At 37.8% G+C, this 22470-nt stretch overlaps 1 protein-coding gene across 1 annotated transcript in view; it reads right to left on the minus strand.

Moving 5' to 3' along the window:
• Positions 1 to 254: 254 nt before the first annotated feature.
• Positions 255 to 22470, minus strand: part of LRRN1 (leucine rich repeat neuronal 1) — a 38737-nt gene continuing 16521 nt past the window's right edge. The window contains exon 2 of the mRNA XM_082744350.1: positions 255 to 5239. Coding sequence (XP_082600476.1) covers positions 2816 to 4966 — 2151 coding nt within the window. The 5' untranslated portion in view covers positions 4967 to 5239 and the 3' untranslated portion in view covers positions 255 to 2815. The remainder of the gene's footprint in view (positions 5240 to 22470) is intronic.

A 22470-nucleotide genomic window follows, 5' to 3' on the forward strand; every position in this document is an offset into this window, starting at 1 on the left:
GTCCTGAGGGCAGCAGGAAGCAAAAGGGAAAATATGAAATTAGAAAATGTCCTGTAATTGTCACTTCACTGGTAAAGGTGATATAACCTCCATTATCAGTCAGGAACTACTTTGATGCCTAATTTCACTGACTGTCTGACTTATCAAATTGAATTAAGCACAAATGAAGAAATACTTGTCTAGGGAAAAAAGTACCATGCCATTTTGCTTTCTGTCAACTGAAAACCAACCCAATTAGCACAGACAAGGAAAAATAAGCTCAAAATATTTTATTGGAGGAGTAAAAGTTTAAAGGGATTGTTTCTCCCGAACTGGCCTAGCAAAAGTTCGTTGACAAAAACACTGGAGTCCCTGACTGGAGTCTATATCCAGAATTGAGAAGTGGTTGTTTTCCTTCACTTATTCCACTAATATTTGAGTGATGATAATGTGCCAGGTCCAGATCATTGCTTTATAGGATAAACAATGCCTCCTCTTTCCTCCCTGCTCTAAGCCTGATGTTTCAGTGTCAATCTCCTTTCATTGTTTGCATAATTACCAAGAGTTTACTAGATGGTGTCCTACTCTGTAGATATTTGAAGACAAGAATCACCCAACAGGAAACTTCTCCAAGGTTGTATCCAAAGCAACATCAATTCTGTTTCCTACAAGTACTTGGTAATAACAATGTAGAAGCTTTTCTGACCCTCCGGTTCTGCCCTGGTGCTGAATTTTGTCCTGAGTAAATGAGAACTTGAAGATACAGAGCGTTTTTGAAGCAAGAGTGCTAGCGGTTGCTGAGGACTGTGAGCGATGAGCTCTGTATGGGAGTCCAGAAGACTCAGGACCCAGAGCTATAGATGGGAGTGCAGAGTTCTCAATGGGCAGGAGAGTCTAACCAGGGCAAGTTACCATTCTTCTCTGGGTACAGGTTTTTCTCAAGAAATGAGGGATGTGGGAAGAGATGCTTCTAGCTCAAATACTTGTTTTTCTGCTGCGGCTCATTTGCTTCAGCATATGAAAAAAAAAAATCCCCTTTAGAAATGGGAAAAACTAAATGATTCATGAAACAAGGAATTTTACAAAGAAAGAAATCCTTTCTGCTTGCCTCACCTGCGTGTTCTTTCTGCTCCCTTCTTCCTTTTGCTCAGCTGCCACCTGCTTGCGCAGTCCCTTTTTACAATCTTATCTTTCCTGGTATGCCTGCGTATCCCTGGTGGCAGGTGCCATCTGGAGCAGCTTTTATTTCTCTGTATTATTAACCTGCATTTTCAAATGCTTCCTTTTTCCTCTAAGTATATCTTCATCTCCCTCCACCTCCCCCAATACACATAACTTTGTGGAACTGACCTTCTACCCAAATCTTTTTTTTTCCTGTCCAAAATTTCACACATGCATTTTCCAGTAAGCACTTAGTTCTGCCAAACTGGGTCTCTATATTTTTTGGCTGAAAAATGCCAAATGTACAGAAGTTGTTCTGTTTTCTATTAACCATTTACTTGTCTCAGCAGATATCTTCACATGGATATATGGGCTAATAAGAGTCTAAGCAAATAGAATGCCATTTAAAAAGGAATAACATAATATATTGTGGAATACTGCCTAACTGTATGTTTTAGACTTTGATGGAGAGTGGGGATACAATAAAAAAAATCAGAATTTTAACAAAACCCTTACAGAAAAGGAATGTGACATATCTATCTCTTTATCAATGTGTTTCTATTTTTAACCACATTTAGTGATGCTTGGGATACAGTAATAGGCCTTTTTGTTCATAAGGATGTTTCCCTCCATTAGATCTCATCAGTAATATTTAAAATATAGAAATCCTTTTCATTAAAATATGTTCATGAAAATAGATATTTCTTCCCTTAGAAAAGAATTCAAAAGTTTTGGGGGCCTAGTTTTAAAAGCATCAAGCTATACTTGATTTATTTTGGTGGTTGTTTAAGGGATGTGAAATATATCACCACTGCAACTAGCAAGAACTATAAATGATACATTATTGCAAGTGTTCTAAAAAATCAGAACAAAACTAATTTATTATAGTTCTGTCTTCATTATACACCACATGTTGGTGAGTTAAACACAACAAAATTGTCTTTTCTTTTAAAAGTGTCTACTAAAGATAAAAAGAATAAGGTAACAATTAACATGTAGTTTGTTACATTAAAAAATCTGATATACATATTTCTATTGCCTGTTAGCTTATTCTAAGCCTCTTTAACTATTACAAAAAAAGAAATCATTGTTCAAAGGCAAACATTCAATTCAGTTGATACAACATTACAGTACAGTCAACTAACATCATTCAAGGAAGGTAACAAGTCTAGCCTTGGCTTCTTGAGTTAAAAGTCTGTAGACCAGATTGCTACAAAAGATTCAATGCTGCTTCACACTGTGTGTTAGCTTTTTGGAGGACATGGTACTTTCTACTGATGGCTTCAGAAGAAGGGGTCATGCTATTGGTAAAAGCACAGGGGAACCCCAACCTGTCATTAATCATTTTATTGAGCATTGTAGTTAGACAGCATTATTGAGTTTAGCACAACAACTAAAACAAAATAATAATAATAATAATATTATAATAATAATCATAATCATAATAATGATAAGAATAAAAACCAAACACAAACTGGAAGCCTAGAGGTGCCGCCAGCCGTGTCAAATCCTTGCGATACGCTATACTAAAAAAATTTGAAATATCCACCCGTCCTCTCCACTCTGCCACAAACTAGCAAAGTCAAAATACAAAAGTCTTCAACTTGTTACTTTTGCAGAATAAAGCAAAAACGTCTTTGTGCTCCTTACTACCAGAAGCAAAATGTCCACTGAGTTACCACATGTAATAGCTTCTGGATGTGTCAACCTGGGTTGGCTTGGTGTCTGCAGAACCATCTTTGTCTTTCTCACTGTCACCTTCCCAGAGGTTAATGAGTGGTGGGTACAGCTCATTTAGTGGGATTGAAGAAGTTTTTTGCATATACTTTTTTAATGAATGGTGGTAGTTTTTCCTCTTAAACCTTTTGGCAATGTACACAGCAATGGACGCAAGGCTAATGACGGCAAACATGGACCCCATTACTGCAGCAAGGGCCGTACTGGTTTCTTGGTCAGAAATGTCCAGTGCAAAGGCGGCATTTTTAGTTGTGACATTGACACACGACTTTTGAGTCTGCTGGTGAATATTGGACACTGTCAGACATACTTCATAATCTGTGGAAGGCTGCAGATGTGTTAGGTTGTACTCATGAACATCTACTGGGACCCTGGCAGTGTATGTTATGTGAGGATTGTCAATCTTCATGGTGGCAGAAGACCATTTTAAGTTTGATGTCATGACATTGGAATTAACTTTCCAGGACACTAAAATGGAATGAGATTCTGTCTGCTTGACATATATTTTCAGCACCTGGGTACCATCCAGAAGGGTTCCATTAACCTTAATTGTTACCACACGTGTGTCGGCCCCTTCCACATTCTGGGCAACACAAGTGTATCTTCCTGAGTCTTCAATTTGTATGTTAGATATTTCTAACGTACCTTCACTACTTAGCTTGTATTTATCTGAAAGTGTATCCGCAGTTATCTTATTTCCAAGAGGAGTGACCCAGTAAATTTCAGGTTCTGGCTCAGCCATGGCCCGACAGTCTAGGAAAACTGTTGTGCCAATATCCATGTTTAAATGATTTGGGAATGTGTCGTGAGATATCATTGGGAGGCACTGTTCACTTGAATCCTGGATTAAAACTTCCTTTACCTGCTGCCCTCTGTATTCAGGTGGCATGGCACAGAACATGGACAACGGCTCCATGAATCGGATGTTGGTCTTGTTGGAATTAATCCAGTGGATGACACAATCACACCTCAGAGGATTGCTGTGGATACTAATCTCACGAAGATTGGGAAGGGATTCTACTGTCTTTTGGTAAACAGCATTCAAGGCATTGTTATTCAACATCAAGCTTTCTAGGGCAGGAACACTTCGAAAAGCCAAGCGGTGGATATAAGATAATTTGGGGTTATTGGTAGCTTCTAACTTTGTGAGTTCAGGCAAGTTATCAAGGGCATAGCGATCCACAGAAACAAGTTCCCCCATGTTGTTGATGCCCAGTTCTTTCAGTCGAAGCATATTTTTGAAATCCCCTTCTTGGATTTTGTGAATGGGGTTTTTGTTGAGGTCTAAGAATTTTAAATTTGGAACTTTTTGCAGAGCAAGCTGAGGAACCTTGACCAGTTTGTTATCATAAAAAGACAGGCTTTCAAGGCTATCCAAGCCCACCAAGGCATTTCCAGGAATATCAGTGAGATACATTCCTGCCAAAACCAGGCTTCTCAAATTTGAGAGGGGTTTAAAGTTCATATCTAGAATTCCAATCACGGGGTTTTCCCCAATCATGAGTATTTCCAGGTTGGGTGTTGAATCAAACCAGCGGCTATCGATTACTTTCAATTTATTAGAGTTCAAGTGAAGCCTTAAAAGATTTTTTAAGCCTGAAAAAGCATTCGCAGAAATAGTGCTAATCTGGTTATGGTTGATATAGAGTTCTTGAAGGTTGCTGAGGTCTTGCAGACAGTAATCAGTCATTTCTGTAATCTGATTTTCCTCCAGATGTAGAGTAGTGAGCTGGGTTAGGTTTGCCAGCCCTACCTCCTTAATATTTGTAAAGTTGTTTTGGGAGAAATCTAGCTCAGTCAAGTTGAAAAGCTGCTGGAGCTCATCCACGGTCTTTGCGATGTTATTGCTCTGTAAGAGAAGCACTTGGGTATCACTAGAAAGGTTGCTGGGAATCCTTGTTAAGCGGAGATCATTGCAATCAACAGTAGTAGCTTCTCTATATGTTGACTGCGGGGTGAACCAGGGCCTAATTTCACAAACACAAAGTTGTGGACACTCATTATTTTGTAGGGAAGACCCAGTTAATGAAGTCATTAGCAAGCCCAGCACCAACTGGCAAGCTGCTAAAACAAAGCTCATCCTAGCCATGCTGGCTTGCCAAGTAAGCTCCCGACACCCTTATGTTTTAACAAAAGGTGAACACTAGATAGTGTGGTATGTAGGACAGCAAGCAGAAAATGTAAACATTCAAGCAAAGTCCTAGTAGAGATGTGTAAAATTCCGGAGTCCGAAGAGATGATTTTCAGGAGTTTTCAAAAGGCAGGAAGCAATTGGGAGTCTTTTAACTGCTTCTCTCAATTCCAGGCATGCCCACAGCTCTGTGGTATGTTACTTCAGCCAAATCAAAGACTGGAGATGTGCCTGAAAATTAGATTAGGACAGATGTTATGTTTTTTTCATATACTTTCTATATTATAGACTTCCTTTTGTCTACTAAAAAGGCATAATCACAAATCTATTAACAGAATGTTCAAAGTAACTACACAAACTTTTAAAATTACAGTATATTTTCTATATTCCACTTACTACACTAAAAATAGTTACCACTCTTGCTATTTAATTGGGTAAAATCATCAAATGCACACACATAATAGGGACACTCAGAAAAACAGATGTCATTTCTTTAAAAACAAGGTTGACTTAAAAAAAATGGAAGGCTCCAAGAAGTCAAAAAGATCAAAAGAAAAACATGAAACACAGTTTATAAGAGACTCAAAGTTAATTCTTAGTTATTTATATTTTTAAAAAAGATATTATTTATTTATTTGAGAGAGAGAGAGAGAGAAAGGGAGAGAGAGCACGAGAGGACAAGCAGTGAAAAGGGAGAAGCAGGCTGCCCATGGAGAAGGGAGCCCGAGGCGAGGACTCAATCCCAGGAGTCTGGGATCATGATTTGAGCTGAAGGCAGATGCTTAGCCAACTGAGCCACACAGGCACCCCTAGTTATTTATATTTTAAAGAATAACTTTTTATTTCTTTTCAGCAGTTCTTTTTCCAGATTCCAAAATACAGGATTATATATTCTGTAGACATATTCAGCCAGTGCTTTTCTAGCTCAGTTATTCTTATGCAAAAAATTAGTTTAATACAACTACAGAGAGAAAATATCAGTTTTTCTTATATTCCAACAATCATAGCTAATCTTGACTGAATAAAACAGTCAAAGGATTTTATCCTCCAATTATCACTGATTTTGATTTTAATGAAAAACACAAACATACTTACACATGTTTAATTTCAACAATCTTATGGGAGTCTCAATGGCCATTTAGTAGCTATAAAGCATGGATATATTGGATATGTTCTTTTTTGGGGATATGTTCTTTTGGGTTCTTTATTATTTTAAGCTTCAGCTTCATCAACTATATAAGATAGAGTTGATCCTTAAGAGAATTAAAGGAATCTATATAAGGCTCACAAAAGTTAATTATATGTATTGTCATCCTCCCCTCCCTCCCCCCAACTTCCTACTGAGGGGCAGAGGGAGAGGGACAGAGAGAAAATCTTAAGCAGGCTCCACGCCCAGTGTGAGAACCTGACGTGAGGCTCATGACCTGAGCTGAAATCAAGAGTCAGACACTCACTCAACTGACTAAACCACCCAGGCATCTCTATTCTCCTCTTATTATATCTCTCATCCATATTAGTTTTAGCTGAATAGTGGTTATTAGAGAACAAGTAAATGAAGGAAAACTGGGGCATTTATAGTCATTGTCTGTTGGTTTTAATAAGGTCTTTTGAGGTCAAATATGTATTGCTCATCTGTTTATAAAGACAGTATTAGCAGTTAACGGTTCTAGTTCCCTGGATTCCAATCATGTTTAAAAAGGCACTCTTGGGGGTGGCGGGGGGGGGGGTGGTGCGCAGAGAAGCCGCCGTGGATTCATGGTCTATCTTGCTTTCTCAAAACTAGGCCTGTCGCTTGCTAAACTATGAAAAGTAGAGCTATATGTTTCTTTTCATTTCTCTTTCTGGAATGAACTTTAGCTTTGAGTAATAAAGGATCTTCAGTAACTAGTGTTTTCTTCACCTTCATAAAATTACTGTAAGGGTTCAATAAAACAGAGCATATAATGCACCTGAAATCTAGTATCCAACACATAGCAAGCTTTCAATTCATATTTGCTGCTATTACTTTGTACTATGCAAAACATAGTCATCCTTGTGACTGACCAAGAAGCAAACTAATACAACTAGCCAGACCTAAAAGTTCTATATTTATTATATTTTAGTAGAAAGAAAGAAAAGTCCTACATTTCTGTTGTTGTTATATAAAACATGCAAACCTGTTTCACTGTTTACTGTTTACTGGTCGAACAAGATGGTATTAAAAAAAAAAAATCACCCATCTAGATTTGGCAGTTGGAGGAAGAAGGAAATGAATATGTTGCACGCTGATGCTGGATACTTGCTATTCTTTGTGGGGAGGAAACACACTGGCATTCTCCTCTACCTAATCTGGTTACTTTACTGTATATGGTAAATATACCTAATTATAGGTAAAAATACCTAATATATATAATAAATATATAAAATATAAATATATAATAAATATTAAAATATAAGGTAAATATACCTAATCTGGTTACTTTACCATACCATATATGTATGCATAAAACTTTTCAAAATTATAAAACTACTCGACTCTGACTTTTATCAGGAAATTCCATAAAATAAGTACATAATAATAATTTTCCAACTATTACTGCCTCCACAAATTTATTCCACTCTTTTTGTTTCCATTTATAATCCTAAAACACATACAATGACCACAGTAAATTTCCCATTAAGAAGATTTCTGCCACATGTTATTGCTTAATTTTAATTAAAAATAAAACACTAAAAAAATAAATCTACTTCTCATAACTCTGAGATGGAATTTCAACTAATATTTATGTTTTGACTGAATTAAGGAAACATAGCAAAAAGTAAGTATGCATTGAAGTTGTGTGAGACTCCTAAAACCATATGTTGCCATTGAAAAATATCTTTTGTGGGGCTATACTTCGGATATTTTCATGAGTAATGCTTCCATTTTGGTTTAAAATATATGATGAGGTAATTAGATTGCAATACTCAAATTTCAGTTTGATATACACACTCCTCTTTTAACAAACAAACCACACAAACTGAGAATGTTACTCAGAGAGAAGACATTTTCTTTTCCCAAACCTGCATTTGGCTTCTTTGGGAGTGGAGAATGAACCTTTCTTGACACAAAAGGAGATGTTTTAAGATGTTTCTAGTTGTATGCCATTCTGAATTCTCATTAGCATATTTTCCAGCCTACTTTTTGAATATGACATTATACACAGAACAAAGCTTCAGAGTGCTTAAACCATTTTGTATGTTTAAAACATAAGGCATGCCTCTGAAGTTATTCACTAACAGTTTTAAAAGTAAATCCAATGTCCCTGATGAATACTGATGCAAAACTCCTCCACAAAATACTAGCAGATTGAATTCAACAGCTTATTAAAAGGTTTATACACCATGACTAACAATGGATTTATACCTGGAATGCAAGCATGGTTCAATATATGAAAATAATTCAAAGTAATACACCATATTAATAGAACGAATGAAAAAACCCACATCTTCATCTCAGTTGATGAAGAAAATAAACTTGACAAAATTCAACACACTTTCATGATAAAAACACTCAATTGACTAGGCATAAAAGAAAAAAAACACACACACACACACAAAGCCCACAGCTAAAATCATAATCAGCGATGAAGGAGTAAAAGCTTTTCCCTGATGATTGGGACCAATGTAAGGATCCCCATTCTAGTTACTTCTATTCAACTTAGAACTAGAAGTCCTAGACAGAACAATTAGATAAGAAATAAAGCATCCAAATTGGAAATGAAGAAGCAAAATTCTGTTTGCAGATGGTATGATCTCACATGTAGAAAACCTTAAAATGTCAGAAAAAACCCTTAACTGGGATCAAGAAGATGTGGTATATATATACACAATGGAATACTATGCAGCCATCAAAAGAAATGAAATCTTGCCATTTGCAACAACATGGATGGAACTAGAGCGTATCATGCTTAGTGAAATAAGTCAAGCAGAGAAAGACAACTATCATATGATCTCCCTGATATGAGGAAGTGGTGAAGCAACATGGGGGCTTAAGTGGGTAGGAGAAGAATCAAAGAAACAAGATGGGATTGGGAGGGAGACAAACCATAAGTGTCTCAATCTCACAAAACAAACTGAGGGTTGCTGGGGGGAGGGGGTTTGGGAGAAGGGGGTGGGATTATGGACATTGGGGAGGGTATGTGCTTTGGTGAGTGCTGTGAAGTGTGTAAACCTGGGGATTCACAGACCTGTACCCCTGGGGATAAAAATATATGTTTATAAAAAATAAAAAATTAAAAAAAAACCCTTAACTGTTAAAACTAATAAACAATTTTAACAAAATTGTGAGACTCAAAATAAATACATAAAATCAATTGTGTTTTTGTACACTAACAGTGACTAATCCAAAAAGGCAATTAATAATCCCAACTTACAATAGCATCGAAAGACAAAAGTACTTGAGAAATTTAACCAAGCAGGTAAAAGACTTGTGCACTGAAAACTACAAAACACTGCCAAAAGAAATAAAACATACAAATATATAGAAATGTATCCCATGCTCATGAATTGTATTGTTAAAATGCCCATACTATCCAAAGTGATTTACAGATTCATTGCCATCTTTTATCAAAAGCTCAATCACAGTTTTTGCAAAAATAGAAAAAAAAATCTTGGATGCCTGGGTGGTTCAGTTGGTTAAGTGTCTGCCTTTGGCTCGGGTCATGATCCTAGAGTCTAGGGATGGAGTTCCTCATCAGGCTCCCTGCTCAGAGGGGAGTCTGCTTCTCTCTCTCCCTGTGCTGCTCTCTCTGTCAAATAAATAAAAATCTTAAAAAATGTATTGAAATTCATATGGTATCTCAACAGACCCTAAATAGCCAAAACAGTCCTGAAACATAACAAAGTTGGAGGCCTCACACTTCATGAGTTCAAAACATACAATAAAGCAACAGTAATTAAGATGGTGGGTTACTGGCATAAAGACAGGAATATAGACGAATGGAAGAGAGAACACAGAAATAAACTCTCCCATATATGATGAAGGGATCTTTGATGAAAGTGCCAAGACAAAACGATGAGGAAAGAACAGTCTCTTCAACAAATAGTGTTAGATATCCACATGCAAGGGAATGAAGTTGGACCCTTTACCCTCTAACATATACAAAATTTAACTCAAGAAGAATTAAAGACCTAAAACTGGAAAACTCCTAGGAGAAAACATAGGGAAAAAGCTTCAGAACATTGGATTTGACAATGATTTCTTGGAATATAACACCACAAGCACAGGAATAAAGCAAAAATAGCAAATGTGATTAAAGCACACTTATAAACTTCTGCACATCCAGAATCAACAGGCTGAAAAGACAATCTATAAAATAGGAGAAAATATCTGCAAATCTTTATTATTTGATAAGGGACTAATGTCCAAAATGCATAAGGAACTCCCATAACTCTATATAACACCTATAACAACAAAAAACCAAATAGTATGATTAAAAATTATGCAAAGGATTTAGACAGACAATTCTCCAAAGATATGTGAGAGAACAGTAAGCATATGAAAAGATGCTTCACATCACCAATCACAAGGAAATACAAATCGAAACCAGAACGGAATCTGACCTCACATCCGTAAGGATAACTACCATCGAAAGAAAAGAAAGTAACAAGTAGTGGGAATGTAAAAATGATGCCTCCGCTCTGGTATAGAGTATGGGAGTTCTGAAACAAATTTAAAAATAGAATTACTGTATGATCCAGCAGTCCCACTTCTGGGTGTACATCCAGAAAAATTCAAAGCACGATCTTGAAGAGATGTTTGCAAACCAGTGTTCAATGCAGCACTATTCACCATAGCCAAGAGGTGGGAACAATCTATATGTGTATAGGTGGATGAATGGAAAAAGAAAACGCGGCATATACACAAAATGGAATATCATGCAAATTTAAAAAAGGGAAAACTTGTTATATCTACAATGTGGATGAACTTCCAGGACATCATCCTAGATGAAATAGGCTTGTCACAAAAGGACAAATACTATATGATTCCACTTACATGAAGTATCTAAAGTAGTCAAAACTACAGCAACAGAAAGAAGAATGGTGGTTGCCAAGGGTTGTAGGAAGGGGAGAGGGAATTTGTGTTTAATGGGTATTTAAGTTTTACAAGCTGAAAAAACCTGGGAACTCTGTTGTACAAAACTACTGAATTTTACACTTAAAAATGGGAGCTGGTAAGTTTAATGTTATTTTTTATCATTAAAAAAACACAAATCCATTATAATTCAGTCCAACTTTTATCACTTACATACCAACTGATTAACTTAAATTCTGCAACTAATAAAAAATGGCTAGCAGATTTTTTTTCTGAAAAGTGGAATTGCTTTGTTCTAGGACTTACTTGACTAAGTTGGTCAAATGTGAGAAGAAAATGTCCTAACTATGAGAATGATGTTCCATAAACGGGTCTGGCTGTTTAAAGAAACAATCCCTTAAATAAAAACCCATAGCTTTAAAGGCCCAGGGTTGGCAAGGGATGCATTTGAAAGAGGCATACAAACAATTATATAATTACATTTGATGCTGCTTCTTCCAATAAGATATGTTTAGGACACTCTGCTCTGAATATGAAATCCCAAAGGAAATAGACTGCATGGTCATCACCATCAGTGAATTTGGCACTGATCCCCATTTTCCCCATAGAATCATAGGAGATGGGATGTTATTTTAACAACATCACAGTATTTAGTATGACTTGGAGTTGGATCCTTCCACATTAAGTTCTTATGAAGTTGGGCGAAAGAAATAAGCAATCACAGTAACAGGATGATTAAGTTAATACTAGTTACATTAAAACCCAGATAGCTCTCAGTCTGTAGAAAGAATTCTGTCTTTCTATGAGGGGAATCAAAAGATCTGTATTCAGATTCTGACTTCTTCACTTATTACCTTATATAAACTATGGAAATTCTGTCTCAGTTTCTGTGTCTAAATTAAGTCTAATTATACATACTTCATATATGAAAATTATGATAACTAAAGAGCCTGGGAAAGAGTCCAGCACAGAGTGAGCCCTCAGATACTTATTTGAATCTCTGGATTAAAATAAGTTTGCTATTAAATTTCATTTTCACCCTGCAGGAGTATTGGGAGGTAATGAATAAGCAAATCTCTTTAAGACCTTTGGGCAGGACATGTGTTTGGAAAAAAATCATGGTTATTTTTTTACCATTTCCATTTTATTTTCAACCGGTACTATTGGAATTAAGTGTTAGAAATCCAGAGACCAAATATGGCACTGTGCTAAATTAAAATCCTATGCAGGCAAGCAAACTATGGAATACTGTTACTAGTTATAGGAATGTAGGAAAACCTCCTAACCTGGAATTAGCATCCTTCCATAAACCTAGTAGTCATAGCAGTGAAGAACTAAATGAAGAAAAATGCCTTCTTAGCACATGTGCTTTTATGCATACGGTCTTTGGTGGCCAAATTCACACTATGTACATGTTTAGGAAACTCCGTTTTTTAGCTTTACTGGTCCCCAGATAGATCCAGAGCTAATGCAGCATTCAAATTTGCTTATCTTCTTTTAGGGGGCTTAGTAATGCGGACAATGGGATTTTTGTTCAGTGAAGCTTTCCTTCTGGTTAAAAAATGCAATGTCTCGGGGCACCTGGGTGGCTCAATGGGTTAAGCCGCTGCCTTCGGCTCAGGTCATGATCTCAGGGTCCTGGGATCGAGTCCCGCATCGGGCTCTCTGCTCGGCGGGGAGTCTGCTTCCCTCTCTCACTCTCTCCCTGCCTCTCTGTCTACTTGTGATCTCTCTCTGTCAAATAAATAAATAAAATCTTTAAAAAAAAAAAATGCAGTGTCTCAATGCTAATTTTCCCTGTAGCTGCTCTGTTGTGGGGGATGGGAGCATGGTGGGGCCAGGCTGCTTTCATTGGATTGACCTCACAGATGGAATTTCCTGGGCTGAAGGCCACCTTGACTTCTGCTGCAGGAACAAGTGGCTGATTGTTAGGCTCAAACGGCTATACATTTCATTGCTATTATTTTTTTTAATTTTTAAAAAATATTTTACTTATTTATTTGAGAGACAGAGTGAAAGAGAACACGAGTGGGGAGAAGTTCAGAGAGAAGCTAGACTGCCATGGAGCTGGGAGCCTGATGCAGGACTCCGTCCCAGGTGAACTGAAGGCAGTTGCTTAACCAACTGAGCCACCCAGGCACTCCTTGTTTTGTATTTAAAGATTTAATGTGCTTGAGAGAGAGGGAACAGAGTGAGACAGAATCTCAAGCAGATTCCCCTCTGAGCACAAAGCCCAAGGCCGGCTTCAGTGCCGGGCTCGATGCAGAGCTTGTTCTCAGAGTCATGAGACCATGAACCTAGCCAAAACTAAGAGTTGGTGAGATTGTGACCTAAGCCAAAAGCAAGAGTCAGTGCTCAACTGACTGATCCACCCAGGCACCTGGCTGTAAGCTTTTGTAAATAGGAGTTTAGCGTGTGATTTCTAGAAAGACAAACCTGGTTTCAAGTTCAGTTCTGTGACCTTGGCCAAGTTACTGAAGCTTTCTTTCTGAGTTTCAGTTAAAAATTTTTTCTTTAGAAAATGGAGATCAGGAGTGCCTGGGTGGTTCAGTGGGTTAAGCCTCTGCCTTCAGTTCAGGTCATGATCTCACGGTCCTGGGATTGAGCCCTGCATCGGCTCTCTGCTCAGCGGGGAGCCTGCTCACTTCTCTTTCTCTCTGCTTGCCTCTCTGCCTATTTGTGAACTCTGTCTGTCAAATAAATAAAGAAAGAAATCTTAATAAAGAAAGAAAGAAAATGGAGATCATAAAACCTACTTTGCAAAGGTGGTGAGAGAATTAGTTTAAGATGTTAAATGTAAAGGTTTTTACAGAGGGCCTGGCACATAGCAAGTCCCCAGTAGATGTTAGGTATTATTATTTACAAGTTTGTTGTCTCATTGGACCTAGTCTTTTCAATGGGTATTGATTATGAAAGGAAGAAGTAGGAGTTTGAAATCCGCTAGAGGGTACCTTCTGTGGTATTAACAACTATAAATTCTGAAAAAAGCCTGGCCAGAGGCCTTCTAACAATGCAGATGGCTAGTGTAGGTAGAACCAGAAAGAGATCACAGCAAAGTCTTTCTGGAGGGTATATTTTATTTTCCTTGGGAAGGAAATAAGATCTTGCAAGTACATTGCGAAAACTGAATTTGCATGGGCTATTTCTATTTTTTTATTATTATTATTTTTAAAAAATAATCTTCACCCAGCATGCGGCTCAAACTCTTGACCCCGAGATCAGGAGTCACATGCTCTACTGACTGAGCCAGCCAGGCGCCCCTGCAGGGATTATTTTTAAGGACATTAGTTTCTTGGACTTTCGTCTGGTCCCCGGCCCTTTCTGAATCTTAGATTCCTTTCTTCAACCATTTCCCCAAATTATGTTCCTTGTTCACACATTATCTAAAGCAAAACACCCTGTAGTGTGTGTTAGTGATCACAGATGGAGGGTTGGTATGGGAGGAAGAGCTATAATAGTCTCCATAACGCATTAAGGAAACAATAAAGTCTATCCCCTTGCAAGGACATAATAGAGCTTGCCGAGGCTCTTTTGCATAAGGAACTGTTCCTGAGAGCCCACATTATTCATCAGCAAGCCGTGTAGCAGCATGTCTGAGTGGGCTGAGCAACAGAATGAGGACACCAGGGAAGGGATTCTTAATTTTGGCTTCACCAAAAACTTCCTAAGTGACCTTGAGCATGTCTAGTAACTTTCTGTCCTATTTTATCTATCTTATAGTAAGTAGGTTGAGGGGAAATGTAGTCACAGCTTTCCAGGCTAAGAGGAACCTCAGGAAGTCATCTATCAACCCATTCTCCTGGTGTCATGCAAAACTACTTCTTAGCCATTTTCTGAGAGGCAATCCTTCTCTTCTTCCCTTCCTTGTTAAAATTAAATTGCTATGGAGGCAACAAGCTTGATGATGCCAAGATCTCAAATTCCAGGGCTTTCAGGGGCTAGATAGGTGAAGTCCGCTGCATCTAACACAGTCATGTAAAAAGCTGGAATGTGCATGGACTTCAGAAGTGTCCAAAAGTGTTAACTGTGTAGGCCAGACAAAAAACCATATGCTTTCCAAGGCCTTTTATGGCCCGTGGCCAGTTTGCAACCTCTGAATGGTATATAAATATAATAATAATCATATCATCTATAATGCTGAGTTAATGTTTGATAAGTAGATGATTAAATATCAATTTTAAACTATTATTGGCAAATACTCCATATGTGAAAGCCTATAATTAGAGGCTCAGTATATTACAGTGTGAATCTTTGCTCTGAAGAAAACTTTAGTGGTTGAAAAAGAAGTTTTGCATTTACAAAAAATTCATCTTATACTCTTTTCTTTTGGAAGACCTATTTTTAAAGGCAGGCAGAACCTTATAGATCCCCTAGGTGATCCAAGATGACCCAGTTAATTAGCAGAGAAACGAAATAAAACCCAAATGCCTTGATCCCTAATTCAGCATTTCCTAATCTGATCACTTTAAATGTTTATGGTTTTCCTGGTTTCCAGAGAAAAATGTGTGCATTCTCTAGTTTTATTTTAGTTTCTTCTTGTATTTATTATGATTATTATTAATTAATAAAGTCTCAAAAATCCTCTGGTATACTTGGTTGGTGTAAATGCACCACTGTGCAAAGAAAAGGGTAAACACAAGTGATCTTTTGATTCCCCCTCATTTTCCTTCCCCTTTCAGTCCAGGGCAAATCCATCACACTGCAGGTGCAGTGTCGGCCAGCATTTCTGGGAAGAACCCAAAGGTGCAGCTGGTCTCCAAACTGAGCATAGAAGCTGGGGGTCACAATTCATTCAGCTTCTAAGAGGAATGGGGCATGGACAGCACATTAGTTCTTGCAGGAGGGTTGGCCAGGCATGGTAAACGGCCGGACCAGCCCAGATGGACTAAGAATTACAAAAGAAACCATAAAAAAAAAAAAAAGAAAGAAAGAAAGAAAAAGAAAAATGAAGAGCAAAAAAGCCCAGACACAACCAGCTGGCATCAATCCAAATTCAAGAGGTGGCTTGGCATGGTGGGGAAGGGTGCTTATGGAAGAGCCCTTGGGAAGAACTTCTACTTCAGTTTCTCATTTGGCTTCAACGGATCAAAGGCAAAGAAAGCTGATTTCCCTGCGAATTATGAGACACACAAATTGCTTAAGTTGGAAAAGGCCTCAGAGATCACCTAGCACATCTTAAACAACTTCTCATTTTATAGAGGATACCTCAGAGAGGTGATGTTACATATTTGAAAGCCAAACTTGACTCCATCCTACTCTCCAAACACATGAACCCCACAATGCTTCACTTAGTGTAGGGTTAGTTGAAATTTATATTCTTGATCACTGGGCAGGAACTAAAACTCTTTGAAGAATGTTAGTCTCTAATGCTCTATTAATCAGTTACTTTATTAGAAGCATAAGAAAACATCATTCAATTTAGGGAGTGAAATGGCTTGTTTAATAACCACCATCTTGACCTTTGATTAGGTTAAGTCAGGGATACGGTAGACAGCTCAACTGATCATCCTGATGGCCAACTTATTCCAAAAAATTAAGTCAGGTGAGCTTAACCATGTTCATTGATTTTTTTTTTTTAAATGTGGCAGTGAATTGATCATAGTTGATCTATTCTACATAAGCATGGCCAAATCACAAATTTAATTTTTAGAATGTATAAATTAAACTTCTCTTAATTTGACACTGGATAATGTGTCGCAAACTCTGTGAGGGCATAGAAATTCAAATGTAGGAAATATAAAGTGGATTTGAATAATTAGTAGGAGTTGGGAATGGGCATTCAAGATAGAAGAGGACTTATGAATAATATACTACTAGGAATATAGCTAATTTTAATAACAGCTTTAATTTAATAAAAGACTTACTATGTATTAACTGCTATGGTGAATGACTACAAGTGTATGGTGCAAAGTATAGCATCCCTGTTTTTCACAGAGAAGTTGTCACTTGTTCAAGATCTCAAATAAGATAGCAAGTCAAGAGCATATGGCCCATGCCCTAAAGTGGTCTAACTTAGAATCCCTATCTGCTTTTGAGGTAGTTTGAGAGGTATAGCAGTACAGAGACCGAAGCACTGGACCAACAGTGAGGGGATCCTTACCTCTCTAGTTTTGCCTCCAACTCAGATCTTACAGGCGATCTGCCCTATCTCTAAGTGTTGAGGTTAGGCTAAATCCAGATGATGTCTTAGTGCTTCTCCAGCTCCAGGATTTTAGGCATTTGATTATTCTTTTCTGGGTTTCTACTTTTAAAGGCACCCATGTAAGCAGCAGTTCTTATGGCTGGGAGCAAAACACTTGCTCCTGGCTTTTAAAAAGACTAAAAACACTGTTTAGTTGTTGTTGTTGTTTTAAAGAAAAAGCATGATCTCAAGAAGCAGACAGAGCTAAATAAGTCCATATCCTGGCACTACCAATGGTGCTTTGGATAAATTGTTTACCTCCCTAGGTCTTGGTTGCCTTATCTGTTAGGAGATGGCTCTAGATTTTCCTCATGAGAGAACAAGGCTTGAGCAGTGCTGGCAAAGAGTAGAATCTCAACAATCATAAATCTCCTTTGGAGTTCTCAACTTAGAAAAATTAGGGTCCTGCTAAAAACCCAAGTTATTATGTGTTCTTCCAACAAGGAAATTAATGGTTTTCTTGAAAAGTATCTGTAACAAATATCCTTCCCTTCCTTCCTTCCTTCTGTTCTTTCTCCCCTTCCCATCTATCCCTCCCTCCCCATCATCCTACCTTCTTCCTTCCTTTTAAACCCAACACGCATCTGGTGCCATTTTTTTTTTAAAGATTTTATTTATTTATTTGAGAGAGAGAGAGATCACAAGTAGGCAGAGAGGCAGAGAGAGAGAGGAGGAAGAACATTCCCTGCCAAGCAGGGAGCCCAATGCGGGGCTTGATCCCAGGACCCTGAGATCGTGACCTGGCTCAAAGGTAGAGGCTTAACCCACTGAGCCATCCAGGCGCCCTGGTGCTTTTTTCCCTCATAACATCCTTGGTAGGAAAGCAATAGAACTGTCCCTTTTCACATTAAGGAATTATGCATAGAGATAATAAGTAACCTGCTTAAGACACATAGCTAGACAGTGATAGAGCAGGATTCAGATAGCCTGGCTCCAAAGCCTGTGCCCTAAACACTATCTCCCAAATGTCATATGGTCATCCCAAAGAACTCTCAATTTTGAAATGGATGAATGAGACTGTCAACGAACTATCAGAAGTAGAGATCAAGTGGTTGGGAGTTTTAACTCTTGAAAGCAATGCAGAGTCTTTGACTGGAGTTCAACAAATCACAATGAAGGCCTAGGGATGGTTCATCACTGCCAAATAGCTTGGTTACTAGCAAGAAATCCTCTGTCCCTCAAGTAATGATAAAATAGATTTCTAGAATATGAGAAAGGTTTTACAGCAAAGACACAAGAATATTTCTGCAGTTTGGTTTGCCATGAACTTTATAGGAGAATCTGGTAGGTCCAAGATTTTTATTTTAATATGATATTCAGGTACATAAGCAGTTGTCCTCCACCAGACAAACAATGCTCAGGGCTCAAAAAAATCTCCTACTGCAAATGCAAGTATCACATGCCTTCAAAGTTCAATCCCCCTCCTTTCCAACTCATTTCCAAGATATTTTTTCAAAGGCAATGTCATTTTTGCAAGAAAAAAGTCACACATTTATATGAATGAGATGATGTTAATTAAATCTTTGCATGCTAGTTACTTAGGATTTCAATTTTGCAGGCTGATGGTAAGCCTCTTTAAAGGATTCTCCTTTGCAACTATGTTAAAAAGCACATACTTCTCTAAGAAAGGTTGGATGACACCCAAAGCATTTCTGTTTCTAATTGTCTTGGAAAGAAGTGACCCAAATGAATAAAATCCTACACCAAAGAAACATAAAATAAAACACGGATGGACATCTTGTAACACTTTTCAATCTTAGTTACTCTGGGTGGAAGATATAAACAGTAAGCAAAGGGAATTACATTGTTCCGCCAAAAAAGATAGGAAACACCCTTTTCAAATAATGAGGAATTTTCTAGCCATATGAACACTTCCCATTATTTCCATCTAATGTTGACTGCTGGGTCGTCCTGGCTGAGTAGTAGTCTTAAGAATAGCAGGTAGTACTGACTAATAGCACTTAGTTCTTACTGTGTAGCACACACAGCACTGAGCACTTCATACAAATTTTTTTACTTAATGCTTACAACTGCATGAGGTGGGAAATATTATCCCCCACTCTTTTTACCGAAGATGAAATGCAGACTCAGATATAATGAAACAATCTGGTTAGGGTCTTGGAGCCAGGAGAGTGGTGGAGGTTTTATGTGAATGCAGGCATCTAGGGCCAGAGTCCAAATCATGCTCCTCCCGCCCCAGCCTGTCGGGGCAGGGGGAATCCTTGCCAATACTTTCATCTGCCAGAACTAGAATGAGTATCACAGGGCAGGGACCCTGTTTCTGTTTTGTTCACACTGAGTCATCCAGGGCCAGGCACTAGCCTGCCATCTACCTCGTGGGCACTCAAGAAATAAATAACCAAATCAGTTAAAATGTGCTTTCCAGGTACCCAAATAGAACAATAATTTTAAGCACAAATAAAAACCTTTGCCATTTAAGCATATCTGCTTAAACCTATCGGCTCCCCATACATCCTAATCCTTGTGGTTTAAGAAAAACCTGGTCTCTGGTTCATTCTTTTCTCCAGACTCCAGTGAAATCTAGACTCCGACTAAATGCAAAAGAGGTCCAATAAACTGCTGTCTAATTTAATTAGAGTAACTGAATGCTGATTGGGTGTTTACTGTGTTACCAGAAAGAACAGTCCCTACCCTTAAAGAGTTTATAATCCTTTGGGGAGAGAAGACAAATAAACAAGTGACTCTGTAAAAGAAAACAACATGTCAAAAGGGAGGAATGAATGAGTAGGTATATGGATCCTTGGGAAGGAGAGCAGAGTTGCCAACCTGTGCTGGCTCCATTGGCACTAGCCAGTGCAACTCTCTGCGGTGACAGCAATGTTCTGTGTTGACACTCCCTGACTGCGTAGCTCCTAAGGACTGAGTACTTGAAATGTGGCTGGTGTGAATGAGACATGGAGTTTAAAGTTTCTGAACTGTGAGATGATAACTATCTGCTAAGCCAACCAATTTTTGGTATTTTGTTGCAGCAGTTCTAGGAAATCAATACAGTGCTCCACGTGCATCAGCTACTCTTCTAATTATTTTTATATGAATACTTATTAAATACTTAATGGGCTGACTCTCCTCACCCCCCTTCTCCCCACTGCATACCTACTACACATGAGAACTGATCATGAAAGGAGATGTTTTCTACTGTTGCCTGTAATCTTATGGAGGGTTGGACACCCATTTCTTATTTATTTATTTTTATTTATTTATTTATTTATTTGACAGAGAGAAAGAGAGAGAGAGCAAGAACGCACAGCAGGGGGAGTGGGAGAGGGAGAAGCAGGCTTCCTGCTGAGCAGGGAGCCCGATGCGGGGCTCTGTTCCCAGGACCCTGGGATCATGACCTGAGCTGAAGGCAGACACTTAATGACTGACCCACCCAGGCGCCCCCCATTTCTTAATTTTAAAAGCAATGGTAAACTTAATGATCTTTGCAGCTTCTTCTTCTAGGACCTAAAAAGCAAGACTAATACTTTTTATGAACTATCTCAGAGCTAGCCAAAATAATTTTTCCTTCAATATTTTAAAAGTCATATACCAGATATACTTTGAATAATTCTTGAACTTGTGGTCTTTCAAATCCTTTTTAAAACCCTGAGATTCTGTGACATGCAAAGTAGGACCAAGAAAGACAATCCTTTTTTTTTTAATCTGCTAATAATCTTTATTAACTGACATTCAAACATTTTTCTTAAAAATATTAAACATCCAGTGTTTTTTCTGCTTAAGTCACTTATAGGATCAAGAAAACTTTTTTTTTTCTTTATAAGAAATTAGCTATTTGCATTGCTGGAATCATAAAGTAGCAATTTAACATTACTGAACTGAGAAACTGACAGAAGGCTAAACAGAACAAAGCATGAACCAACAACTGGGCTACTTTTATTGCTCCCTTTTAGTACCAGCAAGTGTAGTGATATAAAAACTACTATGAAATCAATTACTTTTATTCTTTTTACAAATTATTTTAATTTCCCTCCCATAATATGTCTATATGAAATAACTGCTTTGCAATTACAGACATGATTAAACGTTAAATAAATGTAAAATCTTCAGTTTGGCAGCCTTAGATGCCTAGAAGGCTCAGTTTCATTACTTCTTTTTAAGTACTTCACATTATATTGCTTGGTATTTTCACTGCAGACATAGATTTTACCATACCACATTAATAAATGTTGCATAAGGAGCCAGTTGCTACAATGGCTCCTGATTATACATTCAAAACTACAGATAGACCAATGAAATAGCAGACTTATCTGAAGTGCTCAAATGTAAGCTGCTAATACCAGTACAGTAGATTTTTGGATGCTAACCAAGTAAAGAAGTTCCATGAGACTAGTATCAGACTTGCTTTTGCTCCCAGACCAAATTAAAGTTTAGTTCGTAATCGTGAAAATAACTTCTCATCCAGAAAATGGCAAACATTTTCACATCCTTCACACCCATTCATTTATTTTTTGCATCTTTCTTTGCTCAAAAATAGTTCTATACCATCTTTTGTTATTTTTTAATCTGCTAATAATCTTTATTAACTGACATTCAAACATTTCTCTTAAAAATATTAAACATCCAGTGTCCTTAAGATGAGAGCCTATATACTTTTAGCTCAGATCTGATGATATTTCTCTAAAGAGTCTGATTGCTTAGAATTTGCCAATTAGAAGCCTAAGTGGCTGTTTAAACTTTAGACAGAGAAAATGTCAAAAACATATCCCTTTCACATTGAAATGTTCCTTTAACATGAGAAGACTGATATCTGGAAGTGTACATATATTTAGCATTAAAGCTCCAGCTGCTCAAGGTTAAAGACAGCCCTGTTCGGGTAAATGACAGTACTTGCCCTTCAACTAATAGACCTCAAGCACATTGTATTTCTAAAGACTGCCACCTCTTTTTTAAAATAAAGCCATCTGCCCCTCACCTCTTAAAATAAACTTGGCTTCCAGTTCTTTTTCTCAAATTTTTTTTGGTGACTGTTCTAATAAAGGAGTTCAAGAACTTGATTTACTTCAACACTGGGAGAATAAATATAATGAAGGCCCTCTGAAGGCTTGGGGCCACTTTGGCTCTCTAAGGAAGTGTCACATGGCCAAAGGACAGGGATAGAGAGGATATAGAACAAAAGGGGTAAGCACCATGGGAAGTGCTTTCCGTTCTCACAGCACCCAGTGGAGGCAGATGGGTTTATTCTCGTTTTATAAATGACTTCAGGGC

This window comes from Mustela nivalis, assembly GCF_964662115.1.
Source record: "Mustela nivalis genome assembly, chromosome: 1".
Lineage (NCBI taxonomy): Eukaryota > Metazoa > Chordata > Mammalia > Carnivora > Mustelidae > Mustela > Mustela nivalis.